General features: G+C 42.5%; 1 protein-coding gene across 5 annotated transcripts in view; it reads left to right on the top strand.

Moving 5' to 3' along the window:
- The window catches only part of LOC139406990 (membrane bound O-acyltransferase domain containing 2b), a 68,386-nt gene that overhangs the window by 23,205 nt on the left and 20,987 nt on the right, over positions 1 to 24,194 (top strand). For all 5 annotated transcript variants that reach the window (XM_071150221.1, XM_071150218.1, XM_071150220.1 and 2 more), the window contains exon 2: positions 16,701 to 16,846. In XM_071150221.1, the coding sequence (XP_071006322.1) occupies positions 16,701 to 16,846 (146 nt within the window). The remainder of the gene's footprint in view (positions 1 to 16,700; positions 16,847 to 24,194) is intronic.

Below are 24,194 nucleotides of genomic sequence, written 5' to 3'. Positions count from 1 at the left end.
AATTGGTCCATACAGACCCCTTGACTTTTCCACATTTTGTTACGTTACAGCCTTATTTTAAAATTGATTAAAAAATAAATCAATCCACATCAAGCTACACACAATACCTCATAATGACAAAGCAAAAACAGTTTCTTTAGAAATGTTTGCAAATTTATGAAAAATAACCTGAAATATTACATTTGCATAAGTATTCAACACCTTTACTCAGTACTTTTGTTGAAGCACCCCAGGCAGCGATTACCGCCTCGAGTCTTCTTGGGTAGGACACTACAGACTTGGCACACCCATTCTTCTCTGCAGATCCTGTCAAGCTCTGTCAGGTTGGATGGGGAGCATCGCTGCACAATTATTTTCAGGTTTCTCCAGAGATGTTCAAATCCGGGCTCTGGCTGGGCCACTCAAGGACATTGAGACTTGTCCCAAAGCCACTCCTGCATTGTCATGGCTGTGTGCTTAGGGTCGTTGTCTGTTGCAAGGTGAACCTTCTCCCCAGTCTGAGGTCCTGAAATCTCTGGAGCAGGTTTTCATCAAGGATCTCTCTGTACTTAGCTCCGTTCATCTTTCCCTTGATCCTGACTAGTCTCCCAGTCCCTGCCCCTGAAAATCATCCCCACAGCATAATGCTGTCACCACCATGCTTTAACGTAAGGATGGTGCCAGGTTTCCTCCAGAAGTGACGTTTGGCATTCAGGCCAAAGAGTTCAGTGTTTGTTTCATCGGAGCAGAGAATCTTGTTTTTGATGGTCTGAGAGTCCTTCAGGTGCCTTTTGGCAAACTCTGTGTGGACTGTGCCTTTTACTGAGGAGTGGCTTCCGTAAAGGCCTTATTTGGTGGAGTGGTTCTCTCATCTCCACAGAGGAACTTTGGAGCTCTGTCCGTGACCATCGGGTCACCTCCCTGACCATGGCCCTTCGTCCCCAATTGCTCAGTTTGGCCAGGCTGCCAGCTCTAGGAAGAGTCTTGGTGGTTCCAAACTTCTTCCATTTAAGAATGATGGAGGTCAATGTGTTCTTGGGGACCTTGGGACCTACAGACAATTCCTTCGACTTCATTGCATGGTTTTTGCTCTGACATGGATTGTCAACTGTGGGACCTTATATAGACAGGTGTGTCCCTTTCCAAATCATGTTCAATCATTTGAATTTACCACAGGTGTACTCCAATCAAGTTGTAGAAACATCTCAAGGATGATCAATGGAAACAGGATGCACCTGAGCTCAATTCCAAGTCTCATAGCAAAGGGTCTGAGTACTTTTTTAGTATTAATACATTTGCAAAAAATTCTAAAAACCTGTTTTTGCTTTGACATTATCGGGTATTGTGTATAGATTGATGATTTAAAAAAGGCTGTAACGTAACAATGTGGAAAAGATCAAGGGGTCAGAATATTTTCTGAATGTACTGTATATTGTGATTATTATGATTCTATATGTATTGCAATTTACTAATGCAAATTAGCACACTTTTAAAAAGAACATTTTTAAAAACATTTTATAAAAAAAATAATAATAATAATAATTTGATGTTCAAAACATATTGATCACTATATGTCTGCTGCAGAGAGACAAAAAATAATGGAAAATGTGTTTTGATCAGTCATGGAAATAAGTGTTCTAAAAATGTTGGCTCACTATTTAAAAATATAATTAAAATTACCAGAGTTTTGTAGCAGGTAGAGCTGACTAGTGCTAGCTAATGCTACTTAGAAAGAATAAATAATAATAATATACAGTACCAGTCAAAAGTTTGGACACACCTACTCATTCACGGGTTTTTCTTTATTTTTACTATTCTCTACATTGTAGAATAACAAAGACATCAAAACTAAACAACCCATATGGAATAATTGAGTAACCAAAAAAGTGTTAAACAAATAAAAATATATTGTATATTTCAGATTCTTCAAAGTAGCCACCCTTTGCATTGATGACAGCTTTCCACACTCTTGGCATTCTCTCAACCAGCTTCATGAGGTAGTCACCTGGAATGCATTTCAATTAACAGGCGTGCCTTGTTAAAAGTTAATTTGTTGAATTTATTTCCTTCTTCATATGTTTGAGCCAATCAGTTGTGTTGTGACAAGGTAGGGGTGGTATACAGAAGATAGCCCTATTTGGTAAAAGACCAAGTCCATATTATGGCAAGAACAGCTCAAATAAGCAAAGAGAAATGACCGTCCATCATTACTTTAAGACATGAAGGTCAGACAAAACGGAACATTTCAAGAACTTTGAGAGGAGACTGCGTGAATCAGGCCTTCATGGTCAAAATGCTGCAAAGAAACCACTACTAAAGGACACCAGTAAGACTTACTTGGGCCAAGAAACCTGAGCATTGGATATTAGACTGGGGGAAATCTGCCCTTGGTCTGATTAGTCCAAATTTGAGATTTGTGGTTCCAACCGCTGTGTCTTTGTGAGACGTAGAGTAGGTGAACGGATGATCTCCGCATGTGTGGTTTCTACCATGAAGCATGGAGGAGGTGTGGGGTGCTTTGCTGGTGACACTGTCTGTCACTTATTTAGAATTCAAGGCACACTTAACCAGCATGGCTACCACAGCCTTCTGCAGCGATACGCCATCCCATCTGGTTTGCTATTAGTGGGACTATCATTTGTTTTTTAACCTCCAGGCTATGTAAGGGCTATTTGACCAAGAAGGAGAGTGATGGAGTGCTGCATCAGATGACTTGGTTTCCACAATCACCCAACCTCAAACCAATTGAGATGGTTTGGGATGAGTTGGACTGCAGAGTGAAGGAAAAGCAGCCAACAAGTGCTCAGCATATGTGGGAACTCCTTCAAGACTGTTGGGAAAGCATTCCAGATGAAGCTGGTTGAGAGAATGCCAAGAGTGTACAAAGCTAGTAAATAACCCCCCTCCCCCATCACTAGTAAATACCACCTTCCCACTTGGTTATGAACGCATCATGAGCTACCACATTATGTGGAAATTTGATTAGATCATTTTTTAGATCATTGACTTTAAAGGTTAAATATATATTATTTTTTATTCTATAAATTCGAAAATATTTGACAACACTGTTTGTAAGCTTTCAAATGATATCAAACTTTTTCTGAGATAAAGCCTTGGATGTCTAATGGAAGGGTGGGGTTTGAAAAATAGGTCAACTTTGAGCTCTTCGATCTCCTAAATATTTTGGCATTCAGGTCCATTAAGTCACTTTCTGACCACTCTACCAAGGGCAAACATGTTTGGAAGGTTTCATTCAAATCTAAATGAGTGCCGTCAGAAAGTGATTGAATTCATATGGAACGACCCAGAGCCATGAACAAAGATTGGAAGACAATCAGCCCTGGTCAAATAATACGGCTGTCAGCTGCCCCTTAACACATCCCTGGCTTGGCCCGGGGCTCGATATTTAGACCTGTGCCCCAAATGACACCGTATTCCCTTTTTTATAGTTCAACATTTTTTTACCAGGGCTTCCAGGGATCGACCCCACCTGTCAGCCAGCCAGCAAGGACAGTCCAGACTCCAGCTCTGGAGAGAGACCGGGCCAAGGCTTTACCGCCACAGGGCCGTCTTAAAGGGCCGTAGGAACGTACAGCAGAGAGGCCCCACTTGGTATGCAGGTTCAACAAAGGGCGAGCTGGGAGTGACAATTGATCACTTTAATTAAAAACATTTGGAAAACGTGGTTCTCCAGAAACTGACCACAAAATCAACCATGCAGAAGCTTTTTTTATTATATTTGAATGGCTCCCCGTGATGATCATCAGACACTTCTGTCTTTCTCTCTTTGCAAAGCTTTGAGGAGGTTATGTCTTTTGGCTTCTCATTTGCTCTCACAATGGACTTCCCTGATTTATCGTCAAGGAGGTCCTCTTTTCTTCAGTCTCTGCATTCATTTCTCCACTTCAGCAGGGTGGCCAGAGTTTAACCTCCTTAGGGATGGATTGGAAGAATGGGCTCATCAAACACACAGCCAGAATATTTTTGGATTTTCATCTGACATGGCGATAACGGCTGACTCCCAAATGGAACCCTATTATTCCCTATATAGTGCACTGCTTTTAATGGGCCCTGGTCAAAAGTAGTGTACTGTATAGGGAATTGGTCGCCATTTTGGACGTACACAATATGAATCAGTGGGTTTTTATTACCAGTCAATTTTTATGAAGCTCTTTACCTTATGTCTAAAAAATATGTGGACAAAATACTAAAGTCTATTCAGCGCGTCTGAGCTTGTGGTTGAATTGAGTCATTGAGTTTAGTAATTTCGGTATTTAGGGACAGATTGGGGGAGTAAAATAGTTTAATGCTAATTTAATGGCTGTGCTGTGAATCTTTTGTGTGTGTGAGACCTAGTAAAGATTTGAAGTGTGTGTGTGTGTATGCTCATATAACAATATGCGGTACTTGTACATGGATAGATTTTACAATCCAATCACAAGCTCTTTAATGTGGAAAACCTACTGTACACACTCCACACTATTGTCCCTAGCACCGCACTGTAGCTCTTGCATTGTCATTGTGTATGCCTGAGCCGTGCTAAACACAAGCTGTCCAAACAGAGCAGAGGAGATGAGGGCTTTGAAGGCTTTCTCCCTCCCTGCTGGCAGAGAGGAGGCCGGCAGAGAGGAGGCCAGCTGCGCCCAGAATATCACCCTATTCCCTATTGAGTACACTACTTTGTATCAGAACCCTATGGTCCCTAGTGGAAAGTAATGTACTATATGTAATAGAGTGCCATTTGGGACGCACTCCAGGGCTCCACAACCAAAACAGCCCTTTGAGGCGAGCTGGGTGAAATACAATCGGGAATGTTCATTATTATTTCCTATTCACTCCCTTCCCTCTCTGCCTTGCCAAACACACACTAACTTTGTTTAATAAGTTAAAGGTGGCAGCAGGCTGAAGAGAAGGGAGAAGGAATGCAACACTAGCTAGACTCAACCACAAAAATAGGAAAATATGCATCCTCATTTTTATAGGGTGTTTTCCCTTCATCTAGTATCTGATAAACCTGTGCTGTGTGTTGATAGTGTATGGTTTAGGGTTCTTCCTCTGTTTTTTCACAGCGTTCGTGTCCCGCTGTGTTTTTGAGCACAGCTTGGCAGCAGATGGCTGCTTACATAAAACGCCTGGAGAATCAACTGACTTAGCCTATTGAACATGACGGTTTCTCCTCCTGACTAGCTTCTGACCCCGTTAGTTTGTCTCCTTGTGGTGCGACAACATCTTAGCATAATGATTCCTTTAATAAAAGATGGAGAGGCAGCACCGAGAGAGAGAGAGCGAGGGAAAGGGAGCGCGTCATTATATCATCTACAAACACCATTGATATGTTGCCCTAAACTGCAGAGAGAACTCACTTGGGAGTGTGCCGTTAGCGATGATGCTAATGAAATCTTCTGGTAGATGGAAAGGCTTTCCCTAAAACCTTCTCAATTTAAACGTTAACTACAAAGTAGCCTATGCTTACCTGGCAGAATGATATGATTATTTGAATCAATCCAGTGGGTATTTGTTTTGCAAACTCTAACATCACATGTGCGCTACAAAAGCACAGCTAAACAGCAGCTTCTTGCTAGGTGCGCACTGGAATTAAAGGGTAACTAGGCTACACCCCAAAAAAATCAAAATTTCTACATTTTCCCAGACCTCAAAAGTGGTTTCCTGATATGGCAATGTTGTGGACGTATAACATCCAATTTAATACAATTTCTGTAATTTGTTTTGTGTTTGAGCGAAAACCTGGAAAAACAAAACAGAGAACAGAATCTAGGGAAAAAAACTGAATCAGGCTAAAAATAAAACAGATTTCATAGGGCCCTACACTAAGGGATGGAGCCATGTGCAGTGCCCTACTGTATGTGCAACGATACACAAATGATTCTTTAGTGACTTGTCCCGCACGACCTATTTATTTAGTATCTGATTTCAACTTATATTAGACTGTCATCTGCAGTGTATAGTACATGTCAAAAGTTTGGACACACCTACTCATTCAAGGTCTTCTTTATTTTTACTATTTTCTACATTGTAGAATAATAGCAAAGACATCAACACTATGAAATAACACATGGAATTATGTAGTAACCAAAAAAGTGTTAAACAAATCAAAATATATTGTATAGTTGAGATGCTTCAAATTAGCCACCCTTTACCTTGATGACAGCTTTGCACACACTTGGCCTTCTCTCAACCAGCTTCATGAGGTAGTCACCTGGAATGCATTTCAATTAACAGGTGTGCCTTGTTAAAAGTTGATTTGTGGAATTTCTTTCCTTCTTAATGCATTTGAGCCAATCAGTTGTGTTGTGACAAGGTAGGGGGAGTATACAGAAGATAGCCCTATTTGGTAAAAGACCAAGTCCATATTATGGCAAGAACATCTCAAATAAGCAAAGAGAAATGACAGTCTATCATTACTTTAAAACATGAAGGTCAGCCAATACGGAACATTTCAAGAACTTTGAAAGTTTCTTCAAGTTGTTGCGTTCGGAGAATATGAAAATATACTTATTCATGTCACTGATGGAGTGCTAAGGTTGAAGGCCGACACCAGAAGTTAAGGGTTATAGGAGGAAGGTATATAGTGGGGGCAACTAAGCTTGGAATGTGTTGAGTGCAGGGAAGCGATTACATGTGGCAGGCATTGATAAGGAGAGACGGGTGGAGATCTTAGAAGCTAACAATGTCACTGAGGGAGAGGGACATGTATAACGTTTACATGATGTCAGGATATGTTATTGTTAGCCATCAGGGATACTCTGGGAGGAGGAGAGACACAGTCTGGTATCAATAACCATGTCAGCCTTGAGTTGGGGAGGAGTGAGCACTTTGGGGTATAGGTCAGGTTAGATGAAGTGAGGAAGAACAGATATCACTAAGGTTCTGTCTAGCAACAGAGATGCATTGGCTGTTCAGTTGTGGAGGAGGAGACTCAGCCTAGGAGAAAGGGTTAAATATCAGTGCTTGTCTGAAATGTTTTTTTTTTGTCTGAATTACAGCTGTATCGACCCTTTGGGAAGAATTAAAGTTGGTTAAGCTTCTCTAGTGTTATTTACTCAAAATTAGAACCTAACAAAGTGCCGTCGCAAAACCGTTTTGATGCCAGAGTATGTGGAAGGAAAGATCACAGAAATCCCATGAAGAATAAATTGAGGTCATCCATATCCCATGAAGAAGACATTGAGGTCATGCATATCATTTGACAGCCATTCTGTAGTGGTACAGTATACTTTGAGTTGTTAAGTGTGGTTTGCATGGATTATGCATGGGGCTGTGTGACACACTCTCTCTCTCTCTATCTCTCAGTGGAATCAGAAAGAGGAATGAGGAGGTTTGGTTTAACATCACTGACAATTCCTGTGTGTGTGTGTGTGTGTGTGTGTGTGTGTGCGGCAGCATGTGTGCTTGCGTGCGACAGCGTGTGTGTGAGCTTGCTTGCTTGTGTGAGTGCTTGTGAGCGAGCATGTGTGTGCATGAGTGTGCTTGTGTGCGTGTGTGAGCGTGTGAGTGAGCGTGCTTTTTTTGTGTATGTGTGTGTGTGAGCGTGTTTGTGTGAGCGTGCTTGTTTTTGTGTATGTGTGTGTGTGAGCGTGTTTGTGTGAGCGTGCTTGCTTAGGTGTGCTTGCTTGAGCGTACCTACGAGCATGTGTGTGAGCGTGAGAGTGCTTGTGAGAGTGCTTGTGAGAGTGCTTGTGAGAGTGCTTGTGAGAGTGCTTGTGAGTGTGCTTGTGAGTGTGCTTGTGAGCGTGTGTGTGTGTGTGTGTGTGTGTGTGTGTGAGCGTGTGTGATTGTGCTTGTGAGCGTGCGTGTTCCTCTGCCACATTGCCCTCAAGTTCTATAGCCACCTCTTCATGGACAAGTGGTCTCTCTTGGAATCAGTTTACTGGAGGTGTTGCTTGATGTTAATGGCACGATGCTTTGGGATGGTTCTAAAGGGCTGCATAGGGCTCTGGCCAAAAGTAGGGCACTGAGGGGAATAGGGTGGACATCACAAAGGATGTTAGAGCTGTAGCTACTCATTGTCGTGCAGATTGTGTCAGCTTCCTGTTACGTAAACACCACATGACCACTTTTCCCCCTCTCGGTCGGAAGCGAAACAGTGGTTATGTCCCAAATGTACCCCTATTTACTATATAGTGCACAAGAACTCTGGTCAATACTAGTGCACTATGTAGGGAATAGGGTGCTATTTGTGCTGCAGGCAGTGAATCACTGGGATTAGATTTGTGTGACGGTCTTTGTGGTAACCATCGACATGGTGCAGAGACATAAGTCTGTATGCAGACTGCTGATGCACATCTTGCCAGCCTCGTTAGAGAGGTACAACCAGCAGCACCCACACAGAGAACACCAAAACAAGGCAGAGGGAGAAATAGCAGAGAAAGATGGAAAGAGTATGAGGCACATAGAGGCCAGAGGAGGCCAGAGTAGACAGACAATAGGAAGCCAAAAATGGTGTGAAAGGCAAAGGGGAAAATGTGTAGTCATGGTTGATTAACCCCTTACACTTCTGGAAATTGGCCTATATGGATATGGCCAAATTTGTAATATTTCTAACAGGAATACTCTAAAAAGCATATTCATGACTATGTCTTTGATATCATTGATCATAGCTGAAAAAAACGTAGGTGTTATGGATTAACATCCTCTGCCTTATCATGGATGGACAGTTACCTATTAAATAGAACAGAGGGTTTTCTTTAATGGAAGCCTCTAACCTGTCGCAAGTCCCACTGGTTGTTGCTTATTTATAAAACCCTCTTAGACCTCACTCCCACCTATCTGAGATATCTACTGCAGCCCTCATCTTCCACATACAACACCCCAAAAGCGCACACATCCCTCTGTCACTCGTCTTTTCAGTTCGCTGCAGCTAGCGACTGGAACGAGCTGCAAGAACACTCAAACTGGACAGTTTTGTCTCCATCTCTTCATTCAAAGACTCATGGACACTCTTACTGACTGGCGGGTTTGCATGCTGTATTGTTGTCTCTACCTTCTTGCCCTTTGTGCTGTTGTCTGTGCCCAATAATGATTGTACTATGTTTTGTGCTGCTGCCATGTTGTGTTGCTACCATGTTGATGTCATGTTGTGTTGCTGTGTTGCTGCCATATTATGTCTTAGGTCTCTCTTTATGTAGTGTTGTCTCTCTTGACGTGATGTGTGTTTTGTCCTATATTTTAATTTAATTTATTTTTATTTTTAATCCCAACCCCCATCCCCGCAGGAGGTTTTTTGCCTTTTGGTAGGCCGTCAATGTAAATAAGAATTTGTTCTTAACTGACTTGCCTAGTTAAATAAAAAAAATATGCAAATTCAGGTGAGTGGTGTACCGCAGGGCAGCCGGCTTGGACCATTATTGTTTTCTGTGTTTACTAATGACCATCCACTGTCCTTAAATAAAGCTTGTGTGACCATGTACCCTGACGAATCCACAGTATACACTTAGGCTGCAGCATTACAATAAATAACTGACACATTTAACATAGCGCTCCAGTCAGTTTTTAGAATGGGTAACTAGCAAAGTTATAGATTATGCATTATAGATCATATTAGGAAATCAGTCAATTTAAATAAATTAATCTATGGTTTTCAATGACTGGGAATACAGATATGCATTTGTTGGTCACAGATAATATTTAAAAAAGGTAGGGGCGTAGATCAGAGAACCAGTCTGTATCTGGTGTGACCACTATCATGCAGCACAACATCTCCTTCGCAGAGAGTTGATCAGGCTGTTGATTGTGGCCTGTGGAATGTTGTCCCACTCCTCCTCAATGGCTGTGAGAAGTTGCTGGATATTGGCGGGAACTGGAACACACTGTCATAAACTTCGATCCTGAGCATCCTAAAATATGCTCAATGGGTTACATGTCTGGTGAGTATGCAGGCCGTGGAAGAACTGGGACATTTTCAGCTTCCAGGAATTGTGTACAGATCCTTGCGCCATGGGGCCGTGCGTTAACATGAGATGCCGGCGACACGACAGTTGGCCTCAGGATCTCGTCACGGTATCTCTGTGCATTCAAATGACCATTCATAAAATGTTTGCTGTCTTTAGCTTATGCCTGCCCATACCATAACTCTTCCGCCACCATGGGGCACACTGTTCCCAACGTTGACATCGGCAAACCGCTCGCCCACACGATGCCATGGGTCTGCGGTTGTGAGGCCGGTTGAACGTACTGCCAAATTGTATTATGTGTGTGATGCGTGGTTGGGATATGACTGTGATATGTGGTTGTCTCGACTGTCTATCATAAGATGAAAGCAGTAGCTGTGGGTCGCTCTGGATGGGGGCGTCGGCTGAATGGCTGAATTGTAATGTAAATGTAGTGCATTCGGAAGGTATTCAGACCGCTTTACTTTTTCCACATTTTGTTACAATATAGTCTTATTCTAAAATTGATTGATGTGGGAAAACATTTATTCAATCTACACACACTACCCATAATGACAAAGCGAAAACATGTTTTTAAATATTTTTTTGCTAATAAAAAAATATTAAAAAAATGCTTAATTACATAAGTATTCAGACCCTTTGCTATGAGACTCAATTGAAGTCCCCTTATGGTAAATTCAATTGATTTGGTTGGAAAGGCACATGCCTGTTTCTATAAGGTCCCACAGTTGACAGTGCATGTCAGAGCAAAAACCAAGCCATAAGGTTGAAGGAATTGTCCGTAGAGCTCCGAGACAGGATTGTGTTGAAGCACAGATCTGGGGAAGGGTACCAAAAAATGTCTGCAGCATTGAAGTTCCCCAAGAACAGTGGCCTCCATCATTCTTAAATTAAAGAAGTTTGGACCAAGAACGTGACCAAGAACCCGATGGCCACTCTGACATAGCTCCAGAGTTCCTCTGTGGAGATGGGAGAACCTTCCAAGAGGACAACCATCTCTGCAGCACTCCACCAATCAGGCCTTTATGGTATGGTGGCCAGACGGAAGCCACCCCTCAGTAAAAGGCACATGACAGACCGCTTGGAGTTTGCCAAAAAGTACTTAAAGATTCTCAGACCATGAGAAACAAGATTCTCTGGTCTGATGAAACCAAGATTGAATTCTTTGGCCCGAATGCCAAGCATCACGTCTGGAGAAAAAGAGGCACCGTCCCTAAGGTTGAAGCATGGTGGTGACAGCATCATGCTGTGGGGATATTTTTCAGCGGCAGGGACTGAGACTAGTCAGGATCGAGGGAAAGATGAACGGAGGGGAGTACAGAGAGATCCTTGATGAAAACGTGCTCCAGAGCGCTCAGGACCTCAGACTGGGGCGACGATTCACCTTCCAACAGAACGACGACCCTAAGCACACAGCCAAGACAACGCAGGAGTGGCTTAAGGACAAGTCTCTGAATGTCCTTGAGTGGCCCAGCCAGAGCCCAGACTTTTTTAAACTGATCGAACATCTGTGGAGACCTGAAAATAGCTGTGCAGCAACGATCCCCATCCACCCTGACAGAGCTTTAAAAGATCTGCAGAGAAGAATGGGAGAAATGCCCCAAATACAGGTGTGCCAAGCTTATAGCGTCATACCTAAGAAGTAGGCTGTAATCGCTGCCAGTAGTGCTTCAACAAAGTACTGAGTAATGGGTCTGAATACTTATGTCATTTATATATATATATATAAATACATTTGCCAAAAATGTTTGTTTTTGCTTTGTCATTATGGGGTATTGTATGTAGATTGAGGGAAATAAAATAATAATTTTTATCCATTTTAGAATAAGGCTGTAACGTAACAAAATGTGGGAAAAAGTCTAGGGGTCTGAATACTCTCCGAATGCACTGTATATTTATGTATGTTATGTTTTATTTGTTTCCTGTTTGGACCCCAGGAAGAATAGCAGCTGTCTTGGCAGTGGCTAATTGGGATCCTAATACACACACACACATGCACAAAATTATGGGGACATTATCAGACCCAGGGTGAGGATACAACACTTCACCTGACAAAAGACTGAATCCAAACATTACACTGTTGCAGACCTGGGAAAGCTATAGTTTTAACTATGCTTTGTGGAAAGTAACTATTTTCCCAGGGGAACAAATAGTTCTTTTTGGAGGTGACTACAACTATTTAAATACAGATTTTAGAAAGTGACTACTTTTCAAAACTACTTGAATACAGATTTTGCTCAATGTGTGCATAATCAAGTCAAACCAATTAACCAATTATATTTTGTACATGTAAGTATAAATAAATTGTGACGCTCAACTACTGCATGACTCTCAACATACCACTGAAAAGGTTGCTGAGTTATTCAAAGCCATTTGCAGACATTGAAAACGGCATGTTGGATGCTTTGCAAAGAAAACTGTGTCCATCTGAGGGTAAGTGTTCTTCTTTCATACACGCACTATACTGTCATTTTTAAAGGGATAGTTTACTCAGACTACAAACTAACGTGATTTTCCACCTACCTTGGCAGTAGTTGATTCAAGAAGACAGTTTCCTTTCGACACTTAAAGCCATAGTTTGTTACTGTTAGCATTCTCAGTCAACGCGTAACATTAAACTGTTCTTGTGCCTGTGTAACAATGGGGCGGGAGGTAGCCTAGTAGTTATAGCGCAACCGAAAGGTTGCTGGATTGAATCCCTGAGCTGACAAGGTAAAAAATCTGTCATTCAGCTCCTGAACAAGGCAGTTAACCCACTGTTCCCCGGTAGGCTGTCATTGTAAATAAGAATTTGTTCTTAACTAACTTGTCTAGTTAAATAAAGGCTAAATAATTTTTTTTTATAATAAAACACTTATTTTGGAGAAACATTTTATTAGCATGTTGTTACTTAACACTTCGATAATTGCATTTGAATTGCATAGGAATTTGCTGAGTTTTTGTAACTATTGTACACGGGTGGTGACTGTTCCTAATTTCACTTACGTAATAACTCCATTATTATGCAATGCTAAGGCAATTTCCAAAGTCCCATGTAACGATATTGCTATCTTACTACACATGTATAAGAACTTTGTCAAGTGTTGCAGTATTATGTCTCACTCATTATGAAAATATATTTGTTAGTCATTTTGAAGCTGCGAAAGTGGTCTACTCTAATGTTGAGGTGATTCCATGCCCCTCATGTATTTCATTCTAGGCTGTAGGCTATATTAAGATTCATCTCCAAGAGCCCTCCAAACCATGTGCTTACGATCACATGTTTAGACTAATTCAACTAACGTTTGTAGTTTTTGGTTCTTCGCCAAATATTTGGTTTCAAAATAACTTGCATAGATTCAAATACCTTCAAATATGATTTGGTTTTCTGGAGAGAAGAGAACCAATTTTCGAGGGTTTGAGTAAGAGGTCCAACTGGCGTCTCCGAGTGGCCACACGCGGTCTTCAAACTGTGCACAGTTCCGAAATAATTTCAATTAAAAAAAAATGTGACTGAAGGAAAGAGCCTTCAATATAAACGCCTCCATCGCACCTACAGCGCCATTACATTTTGGCACACCGGAAGTACATTCATTTCCAATGGAACGCCTTGTTTGCTTTGCAGCATGGCGTTGCAGAGGCAGTTGCAGTGGCGTTGCAGTGGCGTTGCAGAGGCAGTTGCAGTGGCGTTGCAGAGGCAGTTGCAGTGCGTCCTGTGTGGCGCAGACGTTGGATTTATCTAACATATGCATCACATTTTATGAGTGGACCGCTTGACAGAAATGGTAGAAGGTGAATGTTGAACTTTTTGTTGCACACGTATCCAGATGATGCTGCGTGCTATTTTACGCAATGACGCTGTAGGTGTGATCAAGGTGTAATGTGCTTTGTTTTTAGCTCTGCTAGCTTTGCCATTGACGAACTGAATCAAGTACACTTGTAGTTTTTTTGTTTGTTTGGAACACAGCCCTGTGTCCGCACCATCACACAATTACCGTTGTTTACGCAATCCAAAAAGGTCCATTTATAAGTCGCAATCTGGGTCAGGTGGGGATAATTTTAAAGCTTATTCTAGTGCCAACATGGCTAGCTAAGTTATAAAATACGATCTTACAGTTTCGAAAGGCACTTCAGACATACATAGAAATGAGCCTGAATGATGAAGTAAGCTTTGCAGAAAACTGAGGTGATAAATAATTTAAAGGGGCAGTGCAGTGAAACTACATTTTCTTGTGTTTTTATATATTTCCACACTGAGATTGGAATAATATTGTGAAAATTATGATAATGCAATTTTAGTGTAAGAGCTGTTTGAAAAGTGCCTGAAATTTCAGCTTGTTTGGCTGGATGGACTTTTTGGACCACCTGGTGACATCACCAAGCCGTGTAAGTTAATAGACCAATAAAGACAACAACAGCTAGTTTTCAGGTTACTCATCTCTCCCATTACGTTCCTACAATTAGCCCCTCTCTCACCACTCCCAGCAAAATTATTTATTGCGAAATTAAATTTTCGAAGAAGTAATTTATTTAGTCCTTTTTGACCATTTTAAATTTAAAACAGAAAGGTACTTTATTGTTACCAAGAAATGATTTGATATTGAGATAACAATGGTTGCATTGGACCTTTAAATCATGACTCAAGCCATGAGTCTAATATGGTATTTGAAAGCATGTTCCTCCCTACCTGTATCACTGGCTCGCCGTTTGACGCGGGCCTTTCTGTTATTTGGTTGAGAGGAATGCCCCAGACTCTCGTTGTCTTTGATAGGCAGCAGATCGACTCACCCTGGCATGGGGTGAGTTGACAGATGTGCTGTCCTTAAACCAGGGCCAGCCTCTCTGTCTGTGTCCCAAATTGTACCCTATTCCCATAGCGCACGGTAAAAAGTAGTGCACTATATAGGGAATAGGTTGCCATTAGGACCAATGGCAGACAGGAAGGGTAGCAGAGCTACAGATGAGGGGATTGACTTTGAGAGGGGTGATGATGCCCTGCGGCAGAGGGTGCGGGCTGTCTGACCCTGAGCTGGACCGCCTCCCACTATAGTGACATTTGACCCGAGAGAGAGGGAGAGCATGGGTTGTCCCCTCTTGCATCCCTGCCAGCTCATCAGTATTCAACTCACACCGGCCCAAGAGCTCTGCTTAAGTGTGTGTGTTTGAGCTCGTGTCCCTATGTGTGTGTGTGTGTGTGTGAGGCCCCTTAGCTCTGTTCAGTCCAGACTCAAGCGCTGTATTACTGTGGCTCCACTTGGCTCTTGGCATTATGGCATATGCTAACAGAACAGCAGTTTTATCTGGGTCACAGGGCATCCTGGGTAGCCCAGCGCTACCGGCCATGCCCTTGCTTTGGATGCGTCCCAAATGGCACCCGTTTGCATTTATTTCACAACTTTTGCCCAGAAACCAGAGTAGTGCACTAAATAGAGAATAGTGTGCCATTTGGGATGCAACCTTTGAGTCACACCTCATTCTGCTTCCTGTCGTTTAGCCTACATTTTCCCCTGTTATCCTTGTGTGGTAGCCTGGTTAAACCTGACTGAGAGCTGCACTCACCAAGTGAAACAGTGTTCAGTCTGTTTTTACATTTGTTTGTGTGGTGTATTTCGACAGTCCTGAAATGACAGAGGGGATACAGATGGGTTGGAGAATCAGATTGAAGGATTGGAGTTGGGAATTGAACCCCGGTATCCGGTGGTGTGAGGAGTGTACATCAGTCGTAGCCAGGAGTGTTACCGTTAGACTATGGTCGCTGCACATTCAGTATGGTTCAACCAGGCTATAATGTAAGGTTGGGCAGTATCCAGATTTTCATATCATACCGAGGTATTACCAGAAGTGCACAAGGTCTGCTCTTTCCAAACGTTAAGCAGGAAACACGTAGAAAATCTGATTGCCGATACAGTAGCAGGCCGTTCCTTCCCTTGCTAGAACAAAAGACGTACCGACCTGGTACCAACGAAACTGACGTTTCTGCTTGTAGAATTGTAATGCTCGGCAGTGGCCGACAACTCGACTTTTAGCCAATTAGAGAGCACGGACCTCCACGTGGGGGAGCCGACAGGAGTGACAAGAAAAAATAAAATAGGGCACTTTTTCCTGTCTAATCCACCATTTTCATCATACTTGTTCTCACTAAAAAAATAAAACTGCATAATAGTCAAAATATATATATATATATATATATTTTAAATCATCCTTTAAGTCTAGCTAAAGTTTGTTAGGTTTGATAATGTACACTAGCTTATTAGGTTAGCAAGGCAGTCCAACACACTTCATATGAAACGAATGGGGTGGTAATACAGTGCCTTGCGAAAGTATTCGGCCCCCTTGAACTTTGCGACCTTTTGCCACATTTCAGGCTTCAAACATAAAGATATAAAACTGTATTTTTTTGTGAAGAATCAACAACAAGTGGGACACAATCATGAAGTGGAACGACATTTATTGGATATTTCAAACTTTTTTAACAAATCAAAAACTGAAAAATTGGGCGTGCAAAATTATTCAGCCCCTTTACTTTCAGTGCAGCAAACTCTCTCCAGAAGTTCAGTGAGGATCTCTGAATGATCCAATGTTGACCTAAATGACTAATGATGATAAATACAATCCACCTGTGTGTAATCAAGTCTCCGTATAAATGCACCTGCACTGTGATAGTCTCAGAGGTCCGTTAAAAGCGCAGAGAGCATCATGAAGAACAAGAACCATCTCTAACAATCTCTCCCTCTCCTTCCATCCTTCTCTCTCCTTTCGCCACCTCCCCCTCTCTCTCCTTTCGCCACCTCCCCCTCTCTCTCCTTTCTCCACCTCCCCCTCTCTTTTCTCCAGGTGAACTTTGTTGTGTGCCAGCTGTTTGCCCTGTTGACAGCCTTCGGGTTCCGTCTCTATCTCCATCCCAGTAAGACCAGTCCCTTTGTCAGACATGTGGTGGCCACGCTACTGGGATTCTACTTTGCTCTCTTCTGTTTCGGCTGGTGAGTCCGTCTCTCTGCCTACACACACACACCCACACACATTCTCAGGTTCCACGCGCTGTGTCATGATGGCCAAACGGGTCGATTTAGAGGGGAAAATGATACCCCCATTCCAAGCACTCTGCTGCGCTGCTGCATAAACGGGCCGCGGTAATTTCTCTGAGCATGGGTTGATAGGGGGCAGTTGATTTTGTTTTGCGAAACTTTAGACGGGAGTAAGTAGCGGAGTTAGAACCAGATGGTTGTGTCGTATTGGTGTTCACATCTGATGCTCTCAGGTTCAAGAGGATGTTTTTGCTCACGCTGATGTTATATGGAATAGGACTGTGAATGGATAGGATAGGTAGTGGTACAATGAATAGGGATATTCTTAAGCCCTCGTTAAATATGGACCTGCTGCCTCTTGGCAACTATCTGTTATTAAATACTCTGACATAGTCTGTGTACATTTCATAGAATTTTAAGCAATATATATTTATTTTTTTGCTATTATTTTGAAGAAGCTCTTGAGTGCCTCCAAGTATAGTTAAATTAGTGAAATTAATAAATTAATTAGGGACCAGTGATTCCTTATGTAAAATATCCATAACAGGATGCCCCCCTCTAACCTGATTCATGGGCACCAAGGGAGGACATGCCAATATGGGTCCGCCAATAGATGTATCATCAGGTCAATATGCTGCTGGACTCATCACCGACCAGTGCTCTCCTCTCAGAGCTAAATCAATTTTTATCAGTGTTGCTAAAAAGATTTCTCTCATTAACAGATCTGCTTTAATAAAACAAACAGGTCGATGGACCAATGGGGCAAATGAGGCTTGTGTTCCAAATGTCCCATTATTCTCTACGTAGTACACTTCTTTTGACGAGTAGTGGACTAAATAGGGAATAGGGTGCCATTTGGGACACTGCCGAGGACTGAGTGCCAGGACGTTTAGTTGTAACACTGTAAACTGCAGGATCTCATTAGAGCCACACACATACTTACAGGCTGTGCATCCCAAATGGCACCCTATTAACATAGGGCTCTGGTCAAAAGTAGTGTACTATGTAGGGAGTCAGGGCCACATTTACTGTATATGGGTTGTTGTTCGTAACATGCAATATGTTGTGAAAAATATGAATTCCTTGCCACAAAATGGCATGCAAACATTGCAATCTTTTGTGACCACAAACTGCCACACGTGTCCAATTTTTTTTTTCTTAACTTAAATTTAGATCAAATGGGCATGCTTAATTGTCTTCAATGGAAACAATTACTGGGTAAAAAGTCTGTGAGGCACTAAATAATGTGCTTGTGAGGTGTTGGGTATGTATCCACTTTGGCATTGCTCCTATGTAACTGCACCCAGTCGCACTGTTGAGTGTGTGTTATGGGTGAATGTGTGTTAAATTAAGCTAATGTAGGGACAAATGGTTCTCTGTAGGCAGACTGGGCACATGAACCTTGGCCCATTACTGACTGGCAACAACATGGCAAATGGCACAGAGGAAAGACAGACTGAGGGAGGATGGAGGAAAAGAAGGGTGGAGGGAAAGCGAGGGAGGGGAAAAGAGACGTGGAGGGAAATAAAGAGGGAGAATGAAAGGGGAATATGCAAATGACACAAACTCAGCAAAAAAAGAAACGTCCCTTTTTTCAGGACCCTGTCTTTCAAAGATAATCTGTAAAAATCCAAATAACTTCACAGATCTTCATTGTAAAGGGTTTGAACACTGTTTCCCATGCTAGTTCAATGAACCATGAACAATTAATGAACATGCAACTGTGGAACGGTCGTTAAGACACTAACAGCTTACAGACAGGTAGGCAATTAAGGTCACAGTTATGAAAACTTAGGACACTAAAGAGGCCTTTCTACTGACTCTGGATAACACCAAAAGAAAGATGCCCAGGGTCCCTGCTCATCTGCGTGAATGTGCCAGGGGAATAAATTGCAATGTCTCTACTGTGAGACGCCTAAGACAGCGCTACAGGGAGACAGGACGGACAGCTGATCGTCCTTTCAGTGGAAGACCACGTGTAACAACACCTGCACAGGATCGGTACATCTGAACATCACACCTGCCCGAGTTACACCAGGACTACACAATCCCTCCATCAGTGCTCAGACTGTCTGCAATAGGCTGAGAGAGGCTGGACTGAGGGTTTGTAGGCCTGTTGTAAGGCAGGTCCTCACCAGACATCACCAGCATCAATGTCCCCTATGAGCACAAACCCACCTTCTCTGGACCAGACAGGACTGACAAAAAGTGCTCTTCCCTGAGGGGTCGTGGTTTGTTTTACCAGGGGTGATTGTCGGATTTGTGTTTATCATCGACCGAATAAGCGTTACACCGAGGCCTGTACTCCGGAGCGGGATCGATTTGGAAGTGGAGGGTCCGTCATGGTCTGGGGCGGTGTGTCACAGCATCATCTGACTGAGCTTGTTGTCATTGCAGGTAATCTCAACGCTGTGCGTTACAGGGAAGACATCCTCCTCTCTCATGTGGTACCCTACCTGCAGGCTCATCCTGACATGACCCTCCAGCATGACAATGCCACCAGCCATACTGATCATTCTGTGCGTGATTTCGTGCAAGACAGTAAGTAATGTCAGTGTTCTGCCATGGCCGGCGAAGAGCCCGGATCTCAATACAAATGAGCAAGTTTGGGACCTGTTGGATCGGAGGGTGAGGGCTAGGGCCATTTCCCCCCAGAAATGTCCTAGAACTTGCAGGTGCCTTGGTGGAAGAGTGGGGTAACATCTCACAGCAAGAACTGCAAATCTGGTGCAGTCCATGAGGAGGAAATGCACTGCAGTACTTAATGCAGCTGGTGGCCACACCAGATACTGACTGTTACTTTTGATTTTGACCCCCCCTTTGTTCAGGGACACATTATTCAATTTCTGTTAGTCACATGTCTGTGGAACTTGTTTAGTTTGTCTCAGTTAAGTTTGCTGAAAATAAACGAAGTTGACAGTGAAAGGAAGTTTCTTTTTTTTGCTAAGTTTATATACCACCACACACACACACACACACACACACACACACACACACGCAATACCGTTCAGAAGTTTGGGGTCACTTAGAAATGTCCTTGTTTTTGAAAGAAAAGCATATTTTTTTTCAAATTTTTCAAATCAAATTGATCAGAAATACGGTGTAGACATTGTTAATGTTGTAAATGACTATTGTAGCTAGAAACAGCTGATTTTTAATGGAATATCTACATAGGCGTACAGTGGCCCATTATCAGGGTGTACCTTTCTGGTACAGGTACCCACCCCCCCTCTCTCCCAAGCTTTCACTCGCTCCAGCACACATGCACTGTTGGGGCGAGTGACTCTAAACTCACAATGGCTAGCCCCAAGTTGTTGTTATATTTAAAAAATGTATTGTTCATTTTGTTATTTTGCTATTTGCTTAATGACTCCTGCATGCTTTGATGACTACAAACTTTCTTTACCCAACTGTGGGGCAGACTGTTTGTTCCCACGCTCGGAACTCTGACTCTATTGGTTACACAGACTTTTGGCCCCCCATCCTATTCTAAACACCTCTTTTCGGCTTTGTATTCATGTTACCTGATGAAATTTCTGTACAATATGATCTTGTTGCCATCTTTCAGTTCTCTGCAGCTAGCGACGGGAACGAGCTGCAACAAACACTCAAACTGGACAGTTTTATCTCAATCGCTTCATTCAAAGACTCAATCATGGACACTCTTAATGAAAGTTGTGGTTGCTTTGTGTGATGTATTGTTGTCTCTATCTTCTTGCCCTTTGTGCTGTTTTCTGTGCCCAATAATGTTTGTGCCATGTTTTGTGCTGCTACCATGTTGTTGTCATGTTGTATTGCTACCATGCTGTGTTGTCAAGTGTTGCTGCCTTGCTATTTTTTATTTTTGTAATCCGTAATTGACTGTAGACTCTGCCACATACATCTCGTGTTTGAGCCGTTGAATTGCGACTACTTTGTCTCTATACTCATGCTTTGCTTGTTTGATTGCCTTGCGGAGGGAATAGCTGCACTGTTTGTATTCGGTCATGTTTCCAGTCGCCTTGCCATGATTAAAAGCGGGTGGTTTGCGCTTTCAGTTTTGCGTGAATGCTGCTATCAATCCACGGTTTCTGCTAAGGAAAGGTTTTAATAGTCATAGTGGGTACGACATCTCCAATGCACTTGCTAATAAACTCGCTCACCGAGTCGATGTATAAATCAATGTTATTGTCGGAGGCTATCCGGAAAATATCCCAGTTCACGTGATCGAAGCAATCTTGAAGCCTGGATTCCGATTGGTCAGACCAGCATTGGAAAGACATGAACACGGGCGGTTCCTGTTTTAGTTTCTGTCACTAGGCTGGAAGCAACAAAATTTGAGTCATGTTCAGATTTGAGGAAAGGTTTTAATAGTGGGGGCGGGGCAGGGCTTTGTATGCATCGTGGAAATTAGAGTAGCAATGATCCAGAATTCTACCAGGTTGTGTCGCACATTCAATATGCTGATAGAATTTAGGAGGTCTTGTTCTCAGGTAACTTTCTTAAAATCCCCAGCTACAATAAATGCAGCCTCAGGATGTATGGTTACCAGTTTACATAGAGTCCAGTGAAGTTCTTTCAGGGCCAACGAGGTATCTGCTGGGGAGGGGGGGGGGGGGGGGATATACACGGATAATTATCTTGGAAGATGATGCGATCGGCATTTGATTGTAAGGAATTATAGGTCAGGTGAACAAAAGGACATGAGGTCCTGTACGTTGTTGTTATTACACCATGAGTCGTTAATCATAAGGAGACACCCCCGCCCTTCTTCTTACCAGAGAGATGTTTGTTTCTGTCGGCGCGATGCATGAAGAAACTGGGTGGTTGTACTGACTCTGACAACACATCCCGAGTGAGCCATGTTTCCGTGAAACAGAGAATGTTACAATCTCTGTCTCTCTGGAAGGCAACTTGTGCCCTAACGTCATACACCTTGTTATCTAGAGATTGGACATTGGCAGTTAATATGCTCAGAAGCGGTGGATGGTGTGCTCACCTTCTGAGTCTGACCAGTAGGCTGCTCCTTCTGCCTCTCCTGCGGCGACTGTGTTTCGGGTCGGCCTCTGGGATAAGATCCAATGTCCAAAGTGGACGTCAAAACAAAGGATCCGCTTTGGGAAAGACGAATTCCTGGCCGTATTGTTGGTAAGTTGACATCAATTTTATATATCCAATAGTTCTTTCCGGCTGTATGTAATAACACTTGAGATTTTCTGGGCTGCATAGTTTTCTAAGGACCTGAAGTTAGGCAACCATCTCTGTCGGCGCCATTCCTCCAAATGCTGATGCTCCGTTTCTGGAGCATCAGCATTTGTGGGTTCGATTACCGGCTCAACATTTTCAGAAACAAAGACTTTCTTCTGGAACTCGTCAGTCTACTCTTGTTCGGAGAAATAAAGGCTATTCCATGTGAGAAATTGCCAAGAAACTGAAGATCTTGTACAACGCTGTGTACCTCTCTCTTCACAGAACAGTGCAAACTGTCTCTAAACAGAATAGAAAGAGGAGTGGGAGGCCCCGGTGCACAACTGAGCAAGAGGAGTACATTGGAGTGTCTAGTTTGAGAAACGGCTGCCTCACAAGTCTTCAACTGACAGATTCATTAAATAGTACCCGTAAAACCCCAGTCTCAACGTCAACAGTGAAGAGGTGACTTCGGGATGCTAGCCTTCTAGGCAGAGTTGCAAAGAAAAATCCATCTCTCAGACTGGCCAATAAAAATAAAATATTAAGATGGGCACACTGGACAGAGGAACTCTGCCTATACTCAACAAGTCTAAAGAAGGCCAGTTTTATTGCATCTAATCAGCAAAACAGTTTTCAGCTGTGCTAACATAATTGCAAAAGGTTTTTCTAATGATCAATTTATTGTTTTAAATTATAAACTTGGATTAGCTCATTGGAACACAGGAATGATGGTTGCTGATAATGGGCTTCTGTACGCCTATGTAGATATTCCATAAAAATATATATTTCCATATAATATTTCCAGCTACAATAGTCATTTACAACATTAACAATGTCTACACTGTATTTCTGATCAATGATGTTATTTTAATGGATTTTTTTTTCTTCTTTCAAAAACAAGGACATTTCTAAGTGACCCCAAACTTTAGAGAGAGTGTGTGTGTGTGTGTGTGTGTGTGTGTGTGTGTGTGTGTGTGAATACAGTTGAAGTCTGAAGTTTACAAACACTAAGGTTGGAGTCATTAAAATGTGTTTTTCAACTACTCCACAAATTTCTTGTTAACTATAGTTTTGGCAAGTCGGTTAGGACATCTACTTTGTGCGTGACACAAGTCATTTTTCCAACAATTGTTTGCAGACAGATTTTTTCACTTATAATTCCCTGTATCACAATTCTAGTGCGACAGAAGTTTACATACACTAAGTTGACTGTGCCTTTAAACAGCTTGGAAAATTCCAGAAAATGATGTCATTGCTTTAGAAGCTTCTGATAGGCTAATTGACATCATTTGAGTCAATTGGAGGTGTACCTGTGGATGTATTTCAAGCCTACCTTCAAACTCAGTGCCTCTGCTTGACATCATGGGAAAATCAAAAGAAATCAGCCAAGACCTTCTTTTGACATCCACAAGTCTGGATCATCCTTGGGAGCAATTTATTTCCAAACACCTGAAGGTACCACGTTCATCTGTTCAAACAATAGTGTGCAAGTATTAACACCATGGGACCACGCAGCCGTCATACCGCTCAGGAAGGAGACACGTTCTGTCTCCTTTAGATTAACGTACTTTGGTGCAAAAAGTGCAAATCAATCCCAGAACAACAGTAAAGTACCTTGTGAATATGCCGGAGGAAACAGGTACAAAAGTATCTATATCCACAGTAAAATGGGTCCTATATCGACATAACCTCAAAGGCTGCTCAGCAAGGAAGAAGCCACTGCTCCAAAACCGCCATAAGAAAGCCAGACTACGGTTTGCAACTCCACATGGGGACAAAGTTTGTACTTTTTGGAGAAATGTCCTCTGGTCTGATGAAACAAAAATAGAACTGTTTGGCCATAATGACCATAGTTATGTTTGGAGGAAAAAGGAGGAGGCTTGCAAGTCGAAGAACACCATCCCAACCGTGAAGCATGGGGGTGGCAGCATCATGTTGTGGCGGTGCTTTGTTGCAGGAGGGACTGGTGCACTTCACAAAATAGATGGCATCATGAGGACGGGAAATTATGTGGATATAGTGAAGCAACATCTCAAGACATCAATGACAAAGTTTAAGCTTGGTCGTAAATGTTTCTTCCAAATGGACAATGACCCCAAGCATTCTTCCAAAGTTGTGGCAAAATGGCTTAAGG

This window comes from Oncorhynchus clarkii, chromosome 4 (assembly GCF_045791955.1).
Source record: "Oncorhynchus clarkii lewisi isolate Uvic-CL-2024 chromosome 4, UVic_Ocla_1.0, whole genome shotgun sequence".
Lineage (NCBI taxonomy): Eukaryota > Metazoa > Chordata > Actinopteri > Salmoniformes > Salmonidae > Oncorhynchus > Oncorhynchus clarkii.
The sequence above is the reverse complement of the archived record's forward strand: the minus strand, read 5'-3'. Positions and strand labels throughout refer to the sequence as shown.